The sequence below is a fragment of the Dasypus novemcinctus genome, chromosome 26 (assembly GCF_030445035.2).
Source record: "Dasypus novemcinctus isolate mDasNov1 chromosome 26, mDasNov1.1.hap2, whole genome shotgun sequence".
In the NCBI taxonomy this organism is placed as follows: domain Eukaryota; kingdom Metazoa; phylum Chordata; class Mammalia; order Cingulata; family Dasypodidae; genus Dasypus; species Dasypus novemcinctus.
Genome location: NC_080698.1, coordinates 24,866,720 through 24,878,450, shown reverse-complemented (window position 1 = coordinate 24,878,450; position 11,731 = coordinate 24,866,720). Strand labels below are relative to the sequence as shown.

The following is an 11,731-nucleotide window of genomic DNA, read 5'->3' as shown; positions in this document are numbered from 1 at the left end:
GGAGATCTTTGCAAATGGAGGAATGTGCATTGGAGGCTTTTCCACCTTGCTCAAGTAAATCCCCTTGCTGAAGTTTTTATCCTTTTGAGAGAAGGAGGTGTCACTTTACAGACCTTGTATCAAGAATTGTGTCATGGGAAAGTGTACATAGGGCACCTGGAGACAGAATGTTTCTCCCCGAGATGACTCCTTACCAAGAGGGTGCCAATCCCCAGAAGCCAGTAAAGGTTTGGCTAGTGCAGTCAAAGCTTCTCCGAGAAGGCAAGAGGCTTTCAAGCAAATGATGACTTCTTTCCATTTGCTGTTTTTGTTGCTTGCAGCCACAGGTCAGTATGTGTAACTTTAGACTCCTATCTGTAGCTTTGGCTATGTAGCATTTGGTGGACTTCTCCATGTTGGTCTTGGAAGCTGTCCGGTGGTCTGTGCCTGTGCCAACAGTACCATCAGGCATTGGAAAGTCTACTTTGCAATTAAAATGTTCTCTTATATGCAGCTGATATGTGAATCAGTGAACTGGTGTTAAATTCTTTGGAGGGCAATTTGACAGTATCTCCCAGCACTGGAAATCTGCACACTCTCAGAGCCAGCCTTCCACCTCTGGAACTCTACGCAATAACAATTATCACACAATGACTTAAGGATATATGTAGATTTATTTATAATAACAAAAGCTAGAGACAACTATTTGCCCATCAGTAGAGGGCTGGTTAAATAAACAGCACTACGTATATGCTATGGCTATTGGAGCCATTAAAAGAAGAAGGCAGATCTGTGTGTTTTGAGGCAGTAATCCATGGAGTAGGGACAGGATGTCTTAAAACTATGAACATGAGAGGATCGCCCTTTAAAAAAAATCTATCTACATTCACACGGAAACACACATAGAAATTTCTGGAAGGATATACCAAGGAATTTAACAGCGGATTTTTTTTTTTTTAATAGATTGGGGCTGGAAGTGGTAAGACAGCAGGAGTAAGGAGGAATAAGGAGACTTAAAATTTTTTTTCCCTTTATATTGTTTGTTTTTTGTAAAAAAATAAAATAAAATAATGGGTATGCATTTTATTCGTAATGAAAAAAGCAAGTCCTAAAATTCAAAAATTAAATTACCCCAATTTTGGATACATAATACATAATGCAAGACATTGTTTTAAGTCAGGGGTTCTTAACAAAGGGCCGGTAAGCTTGAATTGAAATTCAAAAAAACATTATTCTTCCGGGGACATATTGGTGCAGGTATGATATATTTATTAAATAATACACAGTGTAGTGTGGACTTAGGAAGGGATCCATGGTTTTTGCTTGACTGGTAAAGGGGTACATGGAACAAAAAAGATTAAAGAAGTCCTGGTTTAAGTGATTTTTTTTCTCCCTGTTGCATGGATTGATTTCTTAAAATAACTCAGTTAATGGATTTAACCATTTGCTTTAGAATCAGTTACTTTAAGTATTGAGTAATAGCCAAACTGTCAAATGGCCAAAAAAATGCCACACAAAAACAAATTTTTCTAGGAATTAATAATGGGTAGCTTAAAACTGAAAAAAAAAAAGAAGGAAAAAAACCTCTAAGATAACTTCTAACTTTGGTATTTCCAATAAAAATAAATGATAATATTTGCAAGAACAACAGTCAACTTATAGCTGTACTGTGCAATATGTTAACCACTAGCCACATGTTGTTATTAAGCACTTGAATGTGTAAAATACACATTAAATTTTAAAGATCTAGTGTAAAATGTGAAATATCTTATTAATACTTTTTAATGTTGATTACATGTTGAAACAATATTTTGGTTATATTGTGTTAAATAAAATATAACATTAAAATTGATTTTAGGGGGGTGGGTATAGCTCAGAGATTTGAGCTCCTGCTTCCCATATATGAGGACCTGGGTACAATCCCCGATATCTCCAAAAAAATAAATAAGAATAGAATTACTATGTTTAAAACTTTTTACATTTCATTTATTTTTTTTTTTAAAGATTTATTTATTTATTTAATTTCCCCCCTCCCCTGGTTGTCTGTTCTTGGTGTCTATTTGTTGCGTCTTGTTTCTTTGTCTGCTTTTGTTTCTTTGTCCGCTTCTGTTGTCATCAGCGGCACAGGAAGTGTGGGCGGCGCCATTCCTGGGCAGGCTGCACTTTCTTTTCACGCTGGGCGGCTCTCCTCACGGGCGCACTCCTTGCGCGTGGGGCTCCCCCACGCGGGGGACACCCTTGCGTGGCACGGCACTCCTTGCGCGCATCAGCACTGCGCATGGCCAGCTCCACACGGGGCGAGGAGGCCCGGGGTTTGAACCGTGGACCTCCCATATGGTAGACGGACGCCCTAACCACTGGGCCAAAGTCCATTTCCCTCATTATTTTTTTAAAACATTTTCTTTAGTGTGACTATCAGAAAACGTAAAATTATATATTGGGCAGGACTGTTCTATATTCCTACAAATTCTATATATTGACTTGTTTTCTAAGGTAAGGTATGGTAAATTCTGCTTGAATGTAACTGCTCCTATTTTGTAAATACACCCGTCTTTTTGAAATTGAAATAACAGGCAACTTGATCACATTAACTCCACAGATAGGATATTTAGGAAGGATATAATGATATCTAAGAATGATTTTGCTTTAATTTAATTTGTTCTACGTTTTTTTCCTCATACATGGGAGAAAATTTAGGCTGAAACCTTGGGTCACAAACTGGAGACTCTTAGATGCATTTGGGCTACATGGTATTCTAAGTATCAGATTACACACAAAAATCTCCATTTCTGGCTCCTCATAAAAATTAGAACATCTGGCAACTTGGCCCACATTTCCACAAGGGCATGTAGTGGCTGCCTCCTTTAGATGAGAATAAATTTTCAGTTTCACCATAATCCCTATCATTCCCTGATGCCCTATACCCAGCTGTCAGGCATTATTTTACAATCCCCATTAAAGGAGTTCAACTCATTTTTCACGTCTCCTCTTCTTGGGTAAAAAGACATGGCTGCTCAATCTCTGTCTTTCTATGAATTCATGTGACAGCATTTTAACATAGCTTGAATATTTTTTCACAATTTCTTCCTATGATCCAGCTGTGGGCCTACTATCATTTTTATCCTTAATTTAGGAAAGCAGAGAGTTTATTATGAAGTATTTTTTTTTAACTAGATACATACACTTTTTTAAAAAATCATACAATATGCAACAATATGTTTGGTTTATAGAAATGCAATCATACAGTATTTGTCCTTTTGTATCTGGCTTGCTTCACTCAATATAATATCCTTCAGGTTCATTCATGTTGTCATATGCTTTACAGCTTTGTTTCTTCTTACAGCTGCATAATATTCCATCGTGTGAATGGATCACAGTTTGTTTATCCATTCATCTGTTGATGGACACCTGGGTTGTTTCCAAATTTGGCAGTCATGAATAATATCACTATGTACATTGGTGTGCAAATGTCTGTTCATGTCACTGCTCTCAGTTCTTCTGGGTATATACCCAGTAGTGGCATTGTGGGGTCATGTGGCAAGTCTATATTCAACTTCTTTAGGAACTGCCAAACAGTCCTCCATAGTGGCTCTACTGTTCTGCATTCCCACCAACAGTGAACAAGTGTTCCTCTCTCTCCACATCCTCTCTAACACTTGAAGTTCTCTGTCTTTTTAATAGTGGCTATTCTGGTAGGTGTGACATGATATCTCATTGTAGTTTTGATTTACATTTCCCTAATCTTTAGTGATGTTGAGCATTTCTTCATGTGTTTTTTTGCCATTTGTATTTCTTCTTTGGACAAATGTCTACTCAGGTCTTTTGCCCATCTTTAATTGGGTCGTTTGTCTTTTTATTGTTGAGTTGTAACATCTCTGTATATATCCTAGAAAATAAACCCTTATCAGATATGTGATTATCAAATATTTTCTCTCATTGAGTGGGCTGCCTTTTCACCCTTTTGACAAAGTCCTGTGAGGTGCAAAAGTGTTTAATTTTTAGGAGGTTGCATTTATCTTTTTTTCCTTTTGTTGCATGTGCACTCGGTGTAAGGTCCAAGAAACCACGACCTACAAGGTCTTGAAGATGTTTCCCTACACTTTCTTCTAGTAGTTTTATAGTTCTGGCTTTTATATTTAGGTTTTTGATCCATTTTGAGTTGATTCTTATATAGGGAGTGAGATAGGGTTCCTTTTCATTCTTTTGGTTATAGATATTGTTGTCCCAGTACCATTTGTTGAAAAGACTGTTTTGTCCTGTTAGCATTGACTTGGTAGGTTTGTCAAAAACCAGTTGGCTGTAGAGGTGAGAATTTGTTTCTGGGTTCTCAATTCTGTTTCACTGATTGTTGTGTCTGTCATTATACCAGTACCATGTTGTTTTGACCACTGTGGCTTTGTAGTATGTTTCAAGGTCAGGCAGTGAAATTCCTTTTATGTCACTCTTCTTTTTAAGAATGCTTTTGGCTATTTGGGTGCACTTTCCCTTCCAAATGAATTTGGTAATTGCCTTTTCTAATTCTGTAAAGTAAGCTGTTGAGATTTTGATTGGTATTGCATTGGATCTATAAATCAGTTTGGGTAAGATTGACATCTTCACGCTATTTATTCTTCCAATCCTTGAACATGGAATGTCTTTCCATTTGTTTAGGTCTTGTAAAATTTCTTTTATCATTGTTTTGTAGTTTTCTGTATATAGGTACTATATTTTGGTTAAATTAATTCCTAGGTATTTGAGTTTTTTGGTTGCTATTGAAAATGGAATTTCCCCCCTGATTTCTTCCTCAGATTGTTCAGTGCCAGTGTACAAAAACATTACTGATTTTTGCTTGTTGATCTTGTATCCTGCCACTTTGCTAAACTCATTTATTAGCTCAAGTAGCTTTGTAGTGGATACTTCAGGATTTTCTAAGTACAGGATCATGTCATCCACAAAGAGAGTTTTACTTCCTCTTTTCCTATTTTGATGCCTTTAATTTTTTTCTTGTCTAATTGCCCTAGCTAGAACTTCTAGTACGATATTGAATATAATGGTGACAGTGGAAATCCTTTCTTGTTCCCAATCTTAGAGGGAAAGCTTTCAACTTTTCCCCATTGAGTATATGTTGGCTATGTGGTTTTCATATATGTCTTTTATCATATTGAGGCATTTCCCTTTTATTCCTGTCTTTTGAAATGTTTTTTTTTTTCTCAAAAAAGGATGGTGGATTTTGTCAAACGGCTTTTCTGTGTCAATTGAGATTATCATGTGATTTTTTCCCTTCAGTTTCTTCATGTGGTGTGTTATGTTCATTGATTTTCTTATGTTGAACCATCCTTGCATACCAGGAATAAATCCCATTTGGTCATGATGTGTAAGTCTTCTAATATATGCTGTTGGATTCAGTTTGCAAGTATTCTGTTGAGAATTTTTACATCTATGTTCATTACAGAGACTGGTCTGTAATTTTCTTTTTTTGTAGTATCTTTACTGGCTTTGGTATTAGAGTAATGCTGGCTCATAAAATGTGTTGGGTAATTTTCTGTCCTCTTCAGTTTTTTTGGAAGAGTTTGAACAGGATTGGTGTTAATTCTTTTTGAAATGTATTAAGCTCTTCTGACAGGAAATTCATAATAAAATATCAACTCTACTTATGGTAGATGAGTTGATATGCTCTGAAAATTATTATCCTCTTTTCTAGAGATTATATGTTCAAGATATTGAGCTCTTTTTCAGAAAAATCTTTAGTGAGGAGCCAAGTTATCCCAAAGTTTCTTAGCATATAAAAATATATTGAAGAAAAGCTTAAATCAATCCATTCTTTAATGTAATGGTAACAAGGCATCATCAAATTCAGAAATAAATTTATATTGACATGGCCAACTTGCAGAAACAAATAGAGAATATGAACTAATGAAATGGCCTGTAATTGCAAGTTTTCAAATGTCATAAAACAATAAGGTCTTGACAAATAGGCCAATAGGACCTACTTCCATTAACAACAATGAAAAATTATTTTATTCAGTAATTTACTCATTCACTATTCACTAGACAAATGTTTTAAAAATGCCTACTCTATGTCAGATTCTGTACTTGGGACTAGTGATATAGCAGGGAACAAATAGATAAAAGTTCCCAGTTCCATGAAGTTTATATTTGAGGGGACTGGGAGTCAGGTAAGAAAGAATATATGAAATTTTGGGAGCTAGAAAGTAGCCACAGAGGTGGGAAGTGTTGATATTTGAAATAAGGTTGCCCTGGGAAGACTGCTCTGATACAGTGATATTCTATCAGTGACCTAAAGGATAGCTAGTGAAGATATCCAGGGAAGATGCATTTTGGACAGAGCATATGAAAAGGACAAAGGCCCTTTAAGGCAGGACCTGGCTGATGTGCTTGAGAACAGGAAGGCTCATGTAGCTGGAGCAGAGGGAGTGAGGGGGAGAGTGGTAGAAAACGAAGGTAGGTAGATGAAGGGGACTTGTCCTGTGGGGCCATGATGCCATCCGATGAACTGGTGCTTTTACTTGGTGTGAGGTAAGAAACTGTTAGAAGATGCCAAGAAAAGTAGGGATGTTATGTGAGTGAGTTAGGTTTTAGCATGTTGTCAGCTCCACCATGGAAGTTCAATCATGTAAAATGTATTTATCGATATTTTCTCAAGTAATATCAATATTTTCTATTGCTGCTGTAACGAATTACCACAAACTCAGTGGCTTAAACGAATATACATTTATGATCTTACTGAAGGTTAGAAGTCCAACATGGATCTCACTGGGCTAAAATCAAGTTGAAGGCAGGTCAGCATTCCCTTCTGGAGGCTCTCAGGCCAAATCAATTTCCTATGTTTTCTCCAGCTTCTAGAAACCACCCATATTTCTTGGCTGATGGCCGCCTTCCTCTATCTTCAGAGTCAGCAATGTCGCATTTCTCTGACTTTCTTACCTCTCCTGCTGACTCTTTTCTTCTGCCTCCCTCTTCCACCTTTTTAACTTTTATTTTTAAAGAAGCTTTAGAGGACATGAATGTTACATAAAAAAATATAGGGGATTCCCATATGCCTCCACCGCTTCCCCCATTAACAATATCTTTCATTATTCTTCCATCTTTTTTAGGGACATGTTCTTAAAAAGGGACTGTGTGTCCTCTTTTCCCCCTTCCTCCATTCTTTTCTTTTTCTTTTTAAAACTGATGTGAAATTCTCACGACATAGAATTAACCATTTTAAAATGTACATTCATAATGTTGTGCAGCCATCACCTCTACCTAGTTCCAAAGCATATTCATCACCTTCAAATAAAACCCCAAGCCCATTAGGCAATTAATCCTCAATCCATCCTCAACCCCAGCAGCAGCCCGTGGCAACCACCAATCCGTTTTCTGTCTCTGTGAACTGACTAATTCTGGATATGTCATATAAATGCAATTATATAATATGTGAACTTTTGTGCCAGCTTCTTTAACTTAGCATAATGTTTTGTAGATTCATTCATGTTGTAGGAGGGGTCAGTATTTCATTCTTTTTATGACTGAATAATAAGTCATTGTATGTATCTCACATTTGGGTTGGACATTCAGGTTGTTTTCATCTTTTGACTATTGTGATTAGTGGTGCTATGACCTATCGTGCTATCATGTGTATTTTCTTGATACCTGTTTTCCATTATTTGGGGCTCTTTCACTTTTAAGGACTCTTGTAATTATATTGAGCCCACCTTGATAATTCAGGATAATTTTCCACCTGAAAGCATCTACAAAATCCCATTTGCCATGTATGGTAACATAGTCACAGGTGCTGACGTTTAGGATGTGGACACCTTTGGGTGGTGCTATTTTTCTCTCTATCACAACTCCCAAGCATCATTACTTTGCCATATGGTCACAGTACCCTTCCCCAACCTATACACATACCCCTCGGAGAATGAAAATTTCATCCACATAGAAAAAAATCTCTGATTAAGTTTTGAAATGCTATTCTGGGGAGAAATCAATTAGCAGAAATTTAAATCTTCCATTTTCAAATCTTGTGGTTCAGACATTTTCAGATCATTTCTTAAACAATTAGGGTATGTCTGAATATAGAGGCACATGTTTGGAAGCCAAAGAGAATGTGTGGTTTCAGGTAAGAGGACAGTGAAAACACCTATGACAGGTCTTTTTTGTCTTTAGAAGCAGATTCACAAAGTAAATGAGAGTCAAGGAAGGTTCTTTTGGTAGAGACACACAGAAGGAGTAAGGAACTATTAGCACTACAAAAATAGAAATATTTTGGGGTCTCTGAGCAGTCTGGAAGCTTTTCCAGCCTACCAGCAGGTTAGTCCATGTTCTTAATCCTATACCGAGCCGCGCAAGGGACCAGCATTGCCCTCTGTTGGTTGTGAGTAGAGTAGCTTTTTTGCCCATGAGGAAAGTTTTGTACGTGTAAGTTGGTCACATAAAGGTTCATAAGCAAACAAAATTTATATAATTCCAAATAAAAGTTTTCAATAAAAGATGGATCTATGATTACGAAATGGCAAACTTTCACTGAGCACCTATCAAGTATAGTCACTGTACTCGGACCTTAAGTTTTTCGCTTTTAATTTTCAGAACAAACCATTGGAGCAGGGACTATTATTATCCTCAGTCAAAGAAATGTTAAATCACAGGATTGGGGTCACACATCTAGTGAGTAACAGAGCTGAGACTCAGGCCTTTGACTTTCAAACTTGAACCCAAGCTTATAAACACCATACTATATTCATCTACTTGTCTCCAAACACTATCCAACCCTTCATACTCATATTGCATTTAAATAGACCTTTTCCCTGATTCAAGTCAGGATATTTGAGGGGGAAGATGCTTGCATGTGTCATATCATCATTTTTTAAAAAATTGAAGGCAGGTATAGAAGTACATAGAGGACTTTAATTGGCCAGAAGAATACTTTTAAATTCAATACCCCACCTCTGCCAGCCACTTGCTATAATACCTTGGGCAAGTGCTAGCTAGAACTCTATATCTTTAAAATGAGATAAGTAGTACTTTCATGGGGCTTAGATAATCAGAAAAGTGCCAGACACATAGTAGGTCACCAAATAAATCTTAGCTCTTGTCTTTATCTGGTTTCTTCCGGAGCTTCCCTGAGACAAGGATTCAAGTTCAAGAAGCAGGAGAGTAAAGAGGTGAGACAAGTAGAAGGCAGCCAATAAAGAGTGTGTACCTCTGTGAGCAACTGTAGTTTAATTCCATTGGAGAATTCAGAGCTGGTGTATGACATGTACTTCAGAGGAATCCCATCCAGGGCAAGGTAGCTGGAGCATTTACACGTGAATTCCCACCTGCTATTCACTGAGAGCCAGTCCCAGGAGTATTGATTCTTCAGCCTTGGGTGCCAGCAGATGCCATCTGACAAAAAGCACAGGTGCTGGCATCTGGAATTGGACTTGTAGGCACTGAAATGGTAAGAACTGAAGGAATATGGGCAGGGTTCTGCCTTAAACATCTGGATACAATTTCCCTCCTATTATACTGTGAGTGCCTGCTGTGGGAGAGGAGCAGCAGGTACAGGCCCTATTCAGCATTGTTTTGCCTATTTCTTAAGTCCTACACAATGCTTAGCTCACCTCAGCACTCAGTAAATGCTTGAACAACTAAATTGGAACAAAGTTTCAATTTGAGAATGGAGAGACAATAGGACTAGAATTCAGGGCATTATCTTAACTCTTTGCTTTTTTCCAAAGAAGTTCCAAGAGTCTAGCCTTAGTCTTGCTTAGCTAAAACCTTCACCATAAAGAAAAGGTTCAGGTGAAATTAAGGGAAGCAGAGAACAAATGAAAGAGAGAGAAAGGAGGACAGAGATGAACAGAATCAAAGTAGGCCAACTCAGTAGAGCATACAATGACTTTTGTCTCTGAATGCAATGTGGCTTCTCGCATTGGGTAATTTCCTGACCCTGCAGGGTTAGGCAGAAGTTGTACGGAAAAATGTCATTTAGGAAGTATTTTTATCCATATTTCATGTATCATGTCTAATAAAACATAATGAATTGATGTAAAAAGAAATCCTACATTTCCTAATAAGAATGGATGGCAGATCTTTATTGAATAACAGCTAATTATCCAAATCAGGATAATTGGAACAAAGAGTATGAAGAGTCCAGTGAGGTGAGCAGGGATCAGATCTGACAGGACCAGAGGTCTTTCCAAACTTCAGTGTTAAACAGAGTTGTAGTGACCTGATTTCCCTGAGGCTCTTTTTCTATGGTGACTGGCCATTGCAATATTCTTTGTTCTGTTGTACATTGTGAAAAATGATTATTTCACATTGCCTTAGTTTAGATTCTACTGGAAACAGACTCCAAGAGAAGGGTTCCAGTGCAAATAATTTATTTGGGATCCCAGAAATCACCAGCAGGGGGATAAGGAAGTAAGACAATGAAGAGAAGGCAGCCAATAAAGGATATGTTATCAAGCATATTGTAGGAGAGGACAAAGGGAGCTCAGTCCCACTGGGGAAGTCAGGGATCCGATGCAGTAGTATTACCTCAGAGTCACCCACACTGAGGTGTTAAACTCTTTGGCACTTTGTTTTGCCATGTGTGCAAGCTGAGATGTTCCCTTGACTCTTGGGGAGAAGTATAAATGTTCTCAGTCAGTAGTCTTCTGTATGTAGAGGTGTAAAGGTGAGTATGAGAGTATGAAGGCAATGTGGGCAGGGCACTGAACATCTGCTACACGTATCTAAAAATGTTTACAAAAGAAAGAAGAGAGAGAGAAAGAGAGAAAGAAAGAGAGAAAGAGAGAAGTAGGGAAGGGAAGGAAAGAGGAGGGAAGGGGAGGGGAGGGGAGGGAAGGGGAGGGAAAAGAACAGCATCCATGAAACTGTGGCAGGTTAACTTGCTTTTCTACAAGTAGGGTAAGCTGTCAGACACTTCACAGATCTTGATACCTCTACCAAGCCAACTAACTGATTTTAAGGCTTGTAATAATAAATGAGTTTTAAGCATTTATTGCACTTATCCTTTGTGGTTTTAAAACAAGCAAGAGATTGGAGAGCATTGTTAAAATCTTTGTAAAATGGTAACATGTTGTGTTTTCTCCAAGATGTTCTAGCTTTTCTAAATCTTGCCATTGAGAACGCCAGCCCTCTTCCAGAAAATGCCACTGAACATACACTGGTTGCCATCATCACTGTGTCTGTCTCATCTCACGCTTCTCTAGTTGGAGATCCTGTTGTTATTAATGCGAATCCTATGGTCCATCCATTTGTGCTGTCTCGTAGAACTGCACATCTATGGGAAGTAAGTAAGGCAAACAGTGTCTTCACATGGTACAACAGCGTTCTAAAATTAAACGATCATCCTCTCCCTTCTTATGTTCTCCTATATACTGTTAATTTAGCACCCACTTGTTGGGATCCTATTATGTGCCAGACACTCTAAAATCCTTGAGGACTTCAAGATTCATTGTTTCATAGATATCTACTGAGGACCTGCTCAGGCACAGGGCAGGGCACTGGAGCTATCATGGTGGAAAGTAATCCTTGTCTTTATTGCATTATTGGTACATAGGGAGATATTTTAATAAAGTGACTACACAAACAAGTATAAAATTGTAAATGCAATAAGATAACTACACAGGTTGGTGAGAGTACCAAATGGGAACATTTGACTTAGTCAGGCTTCCCTGAGGAAGAGCCACTTGAGTAGCAATCTGCAGAATGGCATAGGAATTAAATAGATGAAAAAGGAGAGAAGAGCACTGCAGGTAGAGGGAACAGTAGGTGTAAAGAC

General features: G+C 37.9%; 1 protein-coding gene across 1 annotated transcript in view; it reads left to right on the top strand.

The window, feature by feature from the left end:
* Positions 1-215: 215 nt before the first annotated feature.
* Positions 216-11,731, top strand: part of LOC101435925 (cadherin-related family member 3) — a 107,210-nt gene continuing 95,694 nt past the window's right edge. The window contains exons 1-2 of the mRNA XM_058288236.1: positions 216-326; positions 11,043-11,239. Coding sequence (XP_058144219.1) covers positions 281-326; positions 11,043-11,239 — 243 coding nt within the window. The 5' untranslated portion in view covers positions 216-280. The remainder of the gene's footprint in view (positions 327-11,042; positions 11,240-11,731) is intronic.